Source organism: Gadus macrocephalus, chromosome 4, assembly GCF_031168955.1.
Source record: "Gadus macrocephalus chromosome 4, ASM3116895v1".
NCBI lineage: Eukaryota > Metazoa > Chordata > Actinopteri > Gadiformes > Gadidae > Gadus > Gadus macrocephalus.
Genome location: NC_082385.1, coordinates 1,301,499 through 1,315,163, shown reverse-complemented (window position 1 = coordinate 1,315,163; position 13,665 = coordinate 1,301,499). Strand labels below are relative to the sequence as shown.

The 13,665-nt window shown below is 44.3% G+C and overlaps 1 protein-coding gene across 1 annotated transcript; it reads left to right on the top strand.

Annotated features, from left to right (window-relative positions):
• Window positions 1-3,840: 3,840 nt before the first annotated feature.
• On the top strand, window positions 3,841-7,526 carry prl2 (prolactin 2). Its single transcript, XM_060048528.1, has 5 exons — window positions 3,841-3,996; window positions 4,770-4,957; window positions 5,534-5,644; window positions 6,141-6,320; window positions 6,729-7,526. The coding sequence occupies exons 1-5, from the start codon at window positions 3,975-3,977 to the stop codon at window positions 6,924-6,926; spliced, it is 699 nt and encodes a 232-aa protein (XP_059904511.1). The 5' UTR covers window positions 3,841-3,974; the 3' UTR covers window positions 6,927-7,526.
• Window positions 7,527-13,665: the final 6,139 nt, after the last annotated feature.

The following is a 13,665-nucleotide window of genomic DNA, read 5'->3' as shown; positions in this document are numbered from 1 at the left end:
TATAAAGCGCTTCGGACAATCTTTAGAAGCAACGTCCCGAAATAGATGCATAGTTAATTAAACATCGTACTTAATCCTTGATGATGTACACGCGAGAACGTTGCTATTATTAATCTGCGTCTTCATTCTTTCTGTACATAGCATCCAACACAAGCTGTATCTTTTAATACATCTAATCTAACAAATACAGCATTGGCCCCGAAGGCAATCGAAACGCAGCATTGTTCCATTTTTTAAAGGGGAGTTATAACTATAGAAGAGATGGCCTGAGATAACTCCTAGCATAGCGTGACATTTTAGTTTCATTTTGATTCAGGTTCATCCAAGGACTCCCACTGGCTGTAGTCGTGGCTGTACTGTACACTGTACTGTAGTGAGGAGAGGCAGAGGTAACCCTAACCCTCACCCTCACCCTGGAACGGTACCAGACACAGAGTACCCGCGGGAAGGGAACACACGTCTACGCTCACCACTGCGTGACCTTTGATAGGTCACTAGTACACACTACGAGACATGCAGTATCGCACGAGGAGGCTCGAGAAAAACGCATCATTCAGTTCTATGTGGTATTCCCATATTTTTTACAAAACTTTGAATTTTGACCTTTAAGTAGTCCCCTTGGGTTGATTATGGGTACAGACAAGATTTGTCTTTGAGGTGTTTAACACACATGGAAGAAAATAAGACATTCTGAGTTGAATTTGATTCAATTGATTTCAATTCACCGTACTTATGGTTGAAACCCTGACCTTGCTTGACCTACATAATGATGCAAATTGTTCGCAGTTAAGTACACAGTCCATCTATTGGATATAATCATAATAAACAGAATCATTATAGAAAGAGGTTAAAGGTGTCATTGCATTGTTTTTTCATAAATTTAGCAATGAATGCCCTGTGAGTCGGTTCTGGTGAAAAATGCGCTGTTGCTTCTGTTTCACGCTGTTCTAGTGTGGTGGAGGAGGTGGGCGGGGAGGGACGACTTGATTTTGGCTCTTACTCATGAATATTCATTATATGCAAATGTCTCGCCTCTGATTGGCTAACAGCACGGTCCGTCAAAACCAATTAAACTTTCAGAGAGACTCAGGCCCTGTCCACACGAAGCCCAAACGGGCGAAACCGTTACGGTTTCGATCTAGCCGGTTTCGGAGTATCTCCATAAAGACGGAGTCAAGCGAAACGCTGTAGTACACATTCCAGGCCCATAAGGGGCACTGCTTCTGCTACAGCAATCCAGAAGGAAAATAAATAAGAAGAAGAGGCGAGCATGCGCATAAAGGGTGAGACTCCGCGGGCTTAACAGTCATGGGGTGTGTTCAAAACCGCGTACTTGCTTACTACTCCTACTAACTATGACGTCAAATTGAGTAAGCGAGAACTTAGTAAGCGAGTTTAGGTAAGCGAGTAGTATCCGAATGTCTTCTACTTCCGGAAAGATTTTGAGTAAGCATCGCTAGCTTACTAGACGTACTAAACTGCCCCAGAATGCACTGCGTCTATTCAAAAGAACAGTGGAAGCCATGGCGCTAAACGGGGAGCCGCAGCAGCAGTGCTTTTAATAATTGTTTAATAATTGTTTTAACATATCACCGCAAATCCTTAGGTTGAAGGTGTACTGTGACGTTAAATGTGACGGCTATATATTTATTTATAATGTTTATTAACGGCGCCCGGTCGGTAGGTTATTGACACGTCATTTGATTCACGTCATCTGAGGTGGTTAAGTAAGGACGGTCTTCTGAACGTCGATTACTCAAATGGATTACTCAATCATTATTTAAGGATTCGAGAAGTAAGCCAAATATTTAGTAGGTAGTAAGCAGTAAGCAAGTAGGCGGTTTCGAACACACCCATGGCTAGAGGGTCAAGGGGTGGGGCGATGACGTCATGGTTTACGGTTTCAGTCGGTTTCAGGCGTCCACACGAATCCAAAACGAAACCGGGTAGATTTGAAACCACCTCTGAGGGTGGTTTCAGAAGTTTACGGTTTCGGTCAGCGGATTCGCCGGCTTCGTGTGGACGGAAGGCCGAACCGTACAAGACCTTTGCGGTTTCGCCATGAAATCGGCTTCGTGTGGACGGGGCCTCAGAGAGTGGGATAAGGAGAGAGAAAGACACAGAGAGGGAGAAGGAGAGAGAGAGAGAGAGAGAGAGAGAGAGAGAGAGAGAGAGAGAGAGAGAGAGAGAGAGAGAGAGAGAGAGAAGGAGAAGGGGGAGAGGGACAGAGAGAAGGAGAAGGAGAGAGAGATAGAGAGAGAGACACAGAGAGAGGGAGAAGGAGCGAGAGACAGAGAGTTGCAAGTTATAAGATAAGATCACACAAACTCTTTGATAGATCATACATCCATTGCCAACTTCTCCATGAATGCAATTTAAAACATTCTTCAACGCTGGCTCTAAACATGCATCTGTTGAATACCATTTTTTTTAACACATTTTCAGAATTTAATATTCAATATTCCTTACCAAAATATTTAACAAAATTTTAATTTCACTTAAATGATTTCCTCCAGTATTAGATCACTATCGCAGTATCATATGCTGCAGCATACCAGGGCAACACGCTAAACCAATATACCTTTTCCATGCCTTTCCTGTTTTCACACATTTCTGCTACCTTTCACAGTTGTAATTATAAGTGTGTCTAGTCAATACCTGTCTAATGTTGACGTATAAGCTGAATTTAATACTAATTCACCAACTGACGTCAGTTGGTGAGGCTTTTCTAATTCGCTCGTTTATGCGTCTATTTTCTTTCATTATCATTTTCACATTTCAAATAGGATAGAATTAAATAGATATATAATAGGTAAACTAGGTTTATTTAAAAGTCAAAGTCCAATTTATTTGTGCAGCACAGTATCAGACACAGCGGTCAAATGAGGAGGGGAGAGACGGGAAGGAGGTTATGTGGTGAAAGCGATCTTGAAAAGGTGGGTTCTGAGGGCCTGTTTAAATGATAGCAGTGTGTTAAGGAGCTTTACGGGCCGAGGCAGCTGAACCGATGACGGGTTACGACCCAACCCCGCGCTGGCTCATCCAGTGACGTACACAAACACGAGGGATCAGTATGCTGAGTGACTGTTCATGTTAGCAGGCTCTTCGGAGGAGGGGGGGGGGGCCCAAGGGCCGGGGGATGACGTATCAAGCAGTGGCGCGCATCATGACGCGGCCTGTCATTGGTCGATGAAGCAATGCGGGGTCTTTTTTTCCGCGAGACATTCTCGTTTTCCAAGAAGATGAAATAACGGTCACGATCTTGGTGGTGTGGGGAGGGACTCTGCTCGACATACTTTGATGTTCACTTGAATCAATCAACCATCGTAAAAATAAATCGCCCCCTTTTTTTTTTGCTGTTTCCACTCTTAGTACACATCATTCGATATGGCATATTCCTATTTGAAGGTTGTGCATTACTTAGGATATTTCTAATAATGACAGTTATATGTCTTCTGTACAGGTGTCACCAAATTCAGAGCAGAGGCACTTGGGCGTGATCTCCACACCATAGCCCAGCACAGAAATCATTTGACCATAATAATAGTACATGTAGAATAGTAGTACATTCTTTACTTCATTGCATTCCACTTGGATGTAAGGAGTTTTGACCATTTAAAAATGCAAAAAAAACTAAAATGATGAATGCATTACTTAAGGGCAGGCTGCATAAAAAAAATGAGGAAATCAACCATCATCACTCCTTCATTTTTCCAAGTACTCCCTCCTTCCTCCCCTCCACCTCTCCTTCTTCCTCCCCCCGCCCCCGCCTCACCCCAGCCCCCGTCTCACCCCAGCCCTTAGCCCCTTCCCCACTCTCTGTGGTATTAAAGAGATGTGGAGTCGCTGGGGATTGTCAGAGAGCAAACTTCACCTCCCTCTTCATCATCTCCAGGGCTTTGAAGCCTTCCTGTGTCCCTTTCTGCTGTAGTGTTCCCTGAACAGGAGGAGAGACCCCAACAGCGCGCCTTGAGATGCCCTCACACGTCAGACCAGGTATGGACGAGGATGAACTCCAGATACTCCTCTTAGTCTCTTGAATAAACTTTGTTAACTTTCCTCCCTTCGCTCTTGATTTTGTGAACGTGTTTTAATTGTTTGAGAGATATCTATTCTCATATATTCCACCTTTAACATTAAAACTATGCCTGTACCCTTTACCGCTAAACATAAGTTTCAAGATCCGTATTTCTTAATCTTGGAGGCGGAGGGGGGGGTTATATGAAAACAAGGCTGAACTATTTTAGTGTTTTAATGTCCGTCTCATTGTCTCTCCTTTCTTTTGTATTTTGCTCCCTCTCTCTATCTCTCTCCCCCTCTGTCTGTCTGTCTGTCTGTCTCCATCCTCTCTCCTCCTCCTCCCTCTCTCTCTATCTCTCTCCCCCTCTGTCTGTCTGTCTGTCTGTCTCCATCCTCTCTCCCCCCCCTCCCTCTCTCTCTATCTCCCCCTCTGTCTGTCTGTCTGTCTCCATCCTCTCTCCCCCCCCTCCCTCTCTCTCTATCTCCCCCTCTGTCTGTCTGTCTCCATCCTCTCTCCCCCTCCTCCCTCTCTCTCTATCTCCCCCTCTGTCTGTCTGTCTCCATCCTCTCTCCCCCTCCTCCCTCTCTCTCTATCTCCCCCTCTGTCTGTCTGTCTGTCTCCATCCTCTCTCCCCCTCCTCCCTCTCTCTCTATCTCCCCCACTGTCTGTCTGTCTGTCTGTCTGTCTCCATCCTCTCCCCCCCCCGCCTCCCTCTCTCTCTCCCTCTCTCCCGCGGTCTATATCCAAGGGTCCTTTGCGTGGCTGGGCGCTCTGTGTCTGGTGCTACGGACGCCGACAGACACGGTGCGTGCGGCGCCTATCTGCGACAACGGCCAGGCGAGCTGCCAGGTCCTCTCACTGGCTGACCTCTTCGATCGGGTCATCCAGCACTCGTCCAGGATGCACGGCATGTCCAACGACCTGCACTCCCAGTTCGTAAGTCGTTTTTTCTTTTGCCAGCTTCGGACAGGCATGCTTTGAACCACAGACCTTAGACCTTAAGCTTCTATTTTTAGCCTTTCATTCAAACAAGACTCTGATCTTGATCTGCTGAAATAGCACTTTGATAAGCAGTAGTTATTCATCCTTAATCCTATTTGTTAGTAATATTATTATTTGATGTTGTATATATTATTACATTCAAATAATGCTACTTATTCTGAAGGGATTCTAACAGAATAAGAGTTTAAAGGTTCTGTGTGGTTGAAAGCTTGCTTTGTATTTTGCTCCTGCTTTGCACTGAGCCACCTGACTTCACGCGTTAGTTGTTACCTCGGTGATACTAATCAGTGTAGATCCAGATTCAAATCACAGGGAGGGATTTTTACCTTGGGAATTGTCACTATGCATTATTTCTCGTCAGATTTAACAATATTGATATTTAAACAGAATGCAAATCAATTCTCTTTTCCCAATTCACGTTTCATTTTCGTCTTGACCCTCACATGACTCATGGCCACGCCACCGTCCCACCCTGACGTTCACCTGTCCTCTTGATCTCCCGTCCACCAGGAACAGTACTTCCTACCCAGTAGGAATCACATCAGCAACAGGGTCAACAGAAACTGCCACACCTCCGGGATCCTGACTCCCAATGGCAAGGAGAATGCACAGAGACTTGCTGTGAGTACACCCTCCTTGCTTAGGATGAAGCTTATATCTCTTCTACACAAGACAACAAGAGTTAATCTGTAGCTTCCTTTGTCTCCGAATGTTACCGGCTATTATCAAGTTACGAATACTGAAATAGAGCTGGGCGAGGATAACAAATGGAATTATCGTCTTCATTTTTCGCCCTGGGGTTTGTTCTAGTGGCATGGGAGCTTGAATAAAAATGTCTCTACCTACTTGGTCCTCATATCTTTAAACACAATGGAACAAACTCAAGTCTACATGGCCTTTGGAACAACTAGATTGAACCAAATCCAGTAGCTAGATGTCAATGTTAAACATATCAAGACACATGGTCATGGCTGATAGCCAACCATACCCAATATGTTTGTGTCCAGACACTGCTCATCGCGTAAGACTCCCGCGATCCATCGCTGATCTCCACTCTCTCGCTCCCGTCCTCCAACTCCTGCCCCCCCCACCCCCACACCCCCCTGGGTCCCTGCAGGGAGAGGAGCTGACGGAGGTGATCCTGAAGCTGCTGTGGGCCTGGAGGGACCCTCTGTGGCACTTCCACCAGAGCATGGCCCACCGCGACGACTTCAACAGCTTCAGCTCCAACAAGGCCCTGGTGATGGGCGATCTGGTCCACGAGCTACGCACCGGCGTGGAGAAAGTAGCCGAGAAGGTACGCGCCCCCCTTTACTGAAATAGTATACGTGCTGTGGTTTGTTTGCTGCCTAAAGGCTTCTAGATCAAGAATATCCAAACGACAATTGTAATGTGTTGGAAGAATTTTGTCAGGAACTAATGGCTAAACCCTCGAGCACATGTCAGTGACTCACTCCAAGTCCAGCATTCGTCTGTGAGCATGACAAAAGAATGACTAAAACTGCAAGCGGGCCGCTAGAGGGGGAAGCAATCAATTAATCAGTCATTAACCATTTCTACGGTTATATTTTAAGAAAACCAGTACGCTTGCATATGAATCCCTCATCTGTGTTCCAAATATGTTGCTCCATTTCCAACCATTAACAAAAGCGTCCGCCCGACAAAGGAAAGACAACCCTAAAGACGTTCTCCTCTGTTGCTCCAGATGCAGAACCTGGGCATTATCAGCAACTTGGTCAACGGTCTGAGGTCCCCTGAACAGCTGCTGCCCTCGCCCGTCAGACCCCAGTGGAGCCTTATGAATGACTATGACCTCCTCTTCTGCCTTCGCCGAGACTCCAACAAGGTTCAGAGCTACCTCAAGATCCTCAAATGCCGCATAGTTCCGGAGAATGACTGCTGAAGGCCAAAAAAAGTTAAAGAAAAGTCAAAAAAAAGAGACTGTGCACAGCCAACCCCCCCCCTTGCCAACCACTTGAATGGTGATGGATGAGTGACCATACCAGAACCAACACTGGTTTGGCGGACATGGTTTTCTATTTGCACTTTCAGAGGTTCATTGAGACTCTTGTTGATTCATTTGAAAATATGTATACTGCTTATTCCTTCTTGTGAAGCTTGGAGTAAACACGGGACCATTCTATGTAGATTTGGTTAATGCTACAGCTACGGTTTATGTTGTGTGTGCACAAACGTGGGTTTCACAAACGTTTTTGAACACACTACACAAACAGAATCAGGGGAATCAAATGTGACTAGAGCTTGCTGAAGGCTCTGTGAAAAGGGTGGCTATCTTAGAACGAATATGAATTAAGGACAATAATAATGTGATGCATCTGATGGAACAGAGGAGAAATAAAAGCAATGTTTTTTAGTCTATAGAAATCGTTTAATAATAATGCACTTTCCCTGAGATTCTACATGAGATTCTTGCATAAGAATTGAAGAATCAGCATTCATGTATTAGGAACTAAATAAAAAGAAGCAATTATGAAATTGCAAAAGAATCTTGAATCAGAAGGCTCACTGTGTGTGATTTGCATGACGACTTGTTAACCAAATTAATAATTCCAAATTAGAGGGGTAAAAATATACCGATATCGATATGATCGATATGCAAAATACAGGTTTATCGGCCATTATTCAATATATATTGTGGTATCCTTGGGATGGAGCAGCAGTCATGGAGCAAGTCATCTTAAGTATTATTTAGCTTTTAATGCATAACGTTAAGTGCAGTATTTGGCAAGTTACTAACAAAGTGTAGTGAGGTAAGCTACCAGCTAGTTACTTTGCATTAAATTAAGCGCCCCTACATTGAGTCACCCCTGCCCCCTAACCCCACAATATGGCAACAGTACTTAACTACATCGAAGATATTTATGCTTCACATTGAACCAACTTCAATCATTGACTTGGTACACATTGAACCAAGTCAATGCTTTATTGCTGATCAATACAACTGTCAGTCAACCAGATAGGCAGGCAAAATATTTTCAGTTCAATCGTTTATTCCACAACAACCTGTGCTGTCTCGTACAAAAACTGTCAAACATTTGCACCCATACGGATATATCTGTGATAGGTCAATATCAGCCAATAAAATCAGCCAACCGATATATATCGGTCGGGCTCCAAACAAGACAAGAGATACTGCAGACTAAAAGACTCTTCCTGGAAGATAATGTTCCATTTGAGAGGCCCACGTGTGCGATATACCTCATGTTAACTTTAAAATGTCATTACGGTCGATTTAGGCATGTCTTCATAACCCTAACCCTAACCCTAACCTTGCATGCGTTACCGTGTCTGTCCCTTAACCTTTAATGTGCACGCAGAGACAATGACCCATAGTATCAACTATGTGAGTCACGGTGGTACCGCCTGACCCCATTACCCAGCTTAGACCTGATGAATTGATCCTGATGAAGATAGCCTTGCCATACCAGACCCTATCATCTTGGAGTCTGCCGTCGGCAGTGTTGGTCATCACTAAACCTTGCATTTGCAGCATTTTGAGAAGACCGGATTGGATCCTCCAAACCCGATGACGTTCATAGAGGTGCCGGATTTCCGAAGTGCCATAAGCGAACAAGTTTAATCGAAGTAAAAACATTTGTCCAAATCAAACTAATTCCAAAGCAGCCTATTATATTGTATGTATTTCAGGGTTCACTGATTGGCCGACCAGTTTGGGTTCTAGCTGCCTGCTTCGGGCTGGTTCCTGATATAATATCTGGTGACAAAACCTGGAGGTGAGCTGGCAAGATTTAGGCTGGCTTCATCATCATGTCAAACTAAATTCAACCGTTGTCCTCCAAGAGATTAAGTAATGCAGGCCCCGGAAGATGACGTCTGAGACTGCCAAGGGACATGCATGTTTGTGTCTGGGAGAGGAATGTTATGCCCCAACATCGTCTCTTCTTATTTAACTCATGCACTGGCTCAGCAGATGTTCCCTCGTACTTTGTTCATCCACGTCCATCATCGCCATGAGTCACGTCAAGTCTGGCCTATTGACCCTTCCAGGCCACCGTCTTCCACCTCATTAATAGTTTCCACTGTCGTCAGAGAGTGCATCAGCATAAACTGGGGTGGGTGGGGGGGCTTTAAATGCTACTGGGAAGGGAGAGAGGGGGTGAAAGGGTCAAACAGTTGACTTATCGCCGAGGACAGCTGCCAGTTGCTTTGGATCAACGCATGGCTCACAGGGCAGGACGTGATACGCAGGAGAGCACGCCATGAGCTGCGGTCATGGCGTTTTACGTCGTTTTTCAGAGTCATGCTCGCTCACGTGACTGAGGACTACCGGGAGACTATGCAATGCAGTGTTATTATTAGTAGTAGTATCAATAATAGCAGTATTAACTTTGTTGGTAGTATTGGCAGTATTACTCGTAGTTTGGAAAAGTAATGTGTCAAACCACAACATACAACATGTAATGCAGCTAGCTAGTACAATCCTAATTAAAAAACAGGTTTACCTTAATACTGGGATGAGGGGAAGCAAGCATGCATGTCCTTGACTTTCTTTGTTATATTGGTAGTTTACATTTTAATTATGGATGCATGGTTTGGAAATGGCGCTCAAATTGACTTGGCTTGAAATCGGAGCGGGTTTGTTTGCAAATTAAAGAACAGTCCATTTTATTAATTTTTTCCAATGCTCAATTCGTATGAATCACACCTTTCCTTTGTAACCCGGAACACCTGCTCTCTGCCCGCTAGTCTCTGTTCCGCCGACCTCACATTGATTCTTTTCTCAGATACTTCGATGAATTCACTAAACTAAGCTGCTACGCTATAACTACAACTACAATAACAACGTGTGCAGTGTTGCCAGATTTGTGACAGTTTCCACCCCTTTAGCAACATAAACAGTTTTTGAGTGTATTAATGATTTATTTGTATTAGCGGCATTATCACCTAATATTAGCTGCCATGCGAGCCGCCAATTAAAGCTTGGCACGCCCCATGAGTCTCTCGAGCCACACAATAGAGCGGCGAAGTCACGCCCCTTCCGGTAGAGCCCATTTGACCTATGAGATCCAAAAATATGCAAGGATTTCAGCGGAGAGAAAGTAATTATTTTCTGGTCCCAGTCTTTATAAACCCCGGATTACACATATGTTGTTTGTGGATTTTAATTATAATCTTTCATGTCAAGAGTTTGACCGTTTATTGTGCAATTGTTCAGTTAAAGGCTGTAGAGAAAACACAATGAGAAAGACTGCATGTCTCGTATGTGACGTCAAGCTCCCTGCGACTGGCGTGGACAAGACCGACAATCTCCCCATCGGCTTAACTGAAACTCTCCACATGCCCCGACTTGTAATGGTTTTCACCTCTTTCGATGCTTTTATCCTCCCCTTGGAAAAAAGCCGTGAAGTGGAGCAGAGAGGTCGACATGAGTACCAAGTGCGGGTGGTGACTAGGGTTGCCAACCGTCCCGTAAAATACGGAATCGTCCCTTATTTGGCAATTAAATGTTGCGTCCCGTATTGAACCAATACGGGACGCAATTTGTTCCGTATTTCCATAAATGTCCAATACACATGTCTGTCACACACACAAATTCTAAATCTAACAATAATGATCAAAACAAAACACAGGGAATACTACGGTCAGCAAAATTGTCGCGGCGGGATCTACGCAAGACCGGCTCCGGTCATCTGTGTGTCTGCGCATGCGTGTGGTGGTCACGGTTGCCTAGCGACAGACACCACACACCGGCGCTGCTCACAAAACCTGCGCCTTTTAAAAATGTCCGCTACACCCGATACTCCACCACGTCCTCAAAAGCGTAAACGCTTGCAGAAGTACGGACGTGAGTGGGAAGACGCACATCCTTGGCTGGACAGCGTCAGTGGAGATGTTTACAAGGCAAGTTGTAAAATATGTCGGCGAGTGTTTTCAGTGGCGCACGGTGGGCTGTCTGACATCAGACAGCATGCAACAGGACAGCATGCAACCTTCTTCTCTGCAATAATATCCTCTCTCTCTTTGAGGATGTTGTAAAGAAGCTGGAGAGTGATGAAACCACCTGTGTTGAGTTATATTCCATCATGGAAAACTTCAAGCAAAAGCTCACACAGAGACGAGATTAACAGTTCTATGGCTACTTAACTAAATTGAAGCTGCAGCGTCTCCGTCCACTTGATGCTGACATGGCAAGGGCAGATTTTACTGCATTCCTCAACACAGCACTCTCATATGTTGAGAAATGGTTCAACTTTTCTGAAGACTACTGGTTGTTCTCACTGCAACCTCTCTCTCTGCACCATGGCACCATGACCTTTACTGACATTGAGAGGGTGACCACCAAGCTCAACCTCATCCATAAAGTCAACATGGATGAACTTTATGATGAATGCTCCACAGCAAAACCCATTCTGAAGAGGCTCAAAGAAGATGCTGAAGATGAATGGAAGTCCAAAGGTGTGGCTGCCAGGTGGGTGGCTCTCTTTCGAGTAGCTGACCTGCCAAACATGCTGTCTATCACCAGACACATCCTGAGCATCCCAGCATCCACTGGATGTGTGGAAAGGATCTTCTCCAGAATGGCCAACAAATGGAGTGGGCCATTCCGTTTATTTAGTTTATATTTTAAAAGTTCATTGCTGCACACGCCACACAAAGAGATTTCATTCAAGATTTAATTGACTGCACTTTATAAGAGAATGTTATGTGGTAATAAAGCATTTCAAGATTTAAGTATGACTAATTCCTTTCTTGATCAACCCTTTACTAAAAACACCAGCACAAAATAAAACATACCACTGCTGCGGGCGCCCCGCCCCACAGGAGTCGGGCCCGTGATGGGCGTCCCTTATTTTAATTTCTGAAAGTTGGCAACCCTAGTGGTGACGTATATCATTCGCGTCGAGAGCAGCGAAGAGCTGTAGTTCACAAAGCGGCCTAACACAAAACCTAACATTATCAAACTTCTTCGCGAACATTTTTAGTTTTTTTGCATGAAAAATTATCATTTAAATCCAAAAACAACATATGTGTAATCCAGGGCATATAAAGACTGGGACCAGAAGATAATTACTTTCTCTCCATTGAAACCCATTCATATTTTTCGATCTCATAGGTCCCATGGGCTCTACCGAAAGGGGCGTGAATTGGCCACTCTATGGGCAACACTGATTTAAATCATACACTGTAAGGACTATCTATGGTAAATGTACGGTTTCTGATGGTTCTCCATATTTAGATCAAGAAGGCAACACATATAATATTATCCTCATCCTCATCCTGGAGGACCTATTCCAGTAGGCCTACATTTCCCTGCGTGCTAGTGACGTAGCATTTCCGTAGCACGAGCCTCATTGAACTTCAGTTCATCTCAGTTCACGGTGGCTTCCGTCATTAAAGACAGCAGCCCGATGGCATTTCAATTAATCACAGTAAAATCGCTTCATTACACAAATAACGTATTAACTCATTCAAGCAAATGGATCCAGTGTCCTCCACTTACCATTGTTTAGTTCACTTTCCAAACGAAGTAAATTCCAAACCGCTAGGCTGCTAAGCCTAGCGGTTTATGATGGTTTATGATGCTATTTAGGATGGTGGGGTCGTCAAAACAAAATATCACAACACGTCGCATATTCATTAATAATCACGTTTCCCTTATCCATTTAACATCAAATATATCAGCAAAATATTCCAGTAGTCAGTATTTCATTGAAAAAAGTTGAGTAAAGTTGGACCGTTCTCCACCACGGGTGACTCAAGGCTGTCACAACACATAGCCTATCCGGCGGGCGGCTCGCACGCTATTCAATCAGGACGTCTGGTCACTAAGGTCAGGAGGACATCAGTCGAGTCGGCCAAAGGAAACCCCTCAAAAGGTTATGTCTGCAGAAGAGGGTAAATAAAGAAAGAAAAACTTCGAATAAAGACGGATTGTAATAGCCTATTTGGAATCGTAGTTTTTGCGATTTACAAGGGGGAGACTTTTTTGGACAAAGAGACTAACTCAGATCAAAGATGTCATAGAGGAGATTTTGTTCTGATACATGTCAGGTGTTTCTCAAACAACATTCACTAGGATGAAAGTGCATCTACCAGCATGTTTGGACATAGGTCCAGCAGGTGCCTAGAACTGAATGAATCTAGAATTGAATGAATCCTGTGGGCCAGTGGCGGACTCAGACTGTTTGAAGGGCAGGGGCGAAAAAAATAAAAAGGGCACATTTTGCACAACCTGGGGCCCAACCAGCGTGCAAAAAGCTATGATCCATCATGTATGATGAAATAGTCCTCCTCATCCTTGATTAAGATTAGCATTAAATATAAGGAGATCCAGAAGCCAATAAGGCCCTTTCTCTCGTATTCACCACTCTAGAAGGCACTCATTGAGGCACGTTATCGAATTTCCTTGTTCTAGAGTGCTCATCATCATTTATTGTATGAGGGGGTTGGCCTACCAGAGGGCACCCAATAATTTTTTTTGCATGTAAAGGACAGCCAATAAGGCAGTCTTTAGGCTAAAGATAGTAGGCCTATATTACAACCAAGCTGAAATTCCCTCTAAACGTTCGGACTTTGTAAAATGTGTTTACATCAGCGCGGTTACTCAAAAAAACAGTCACAAATGCATTATGCTGTCAATATTAAAATCACAGGATTTT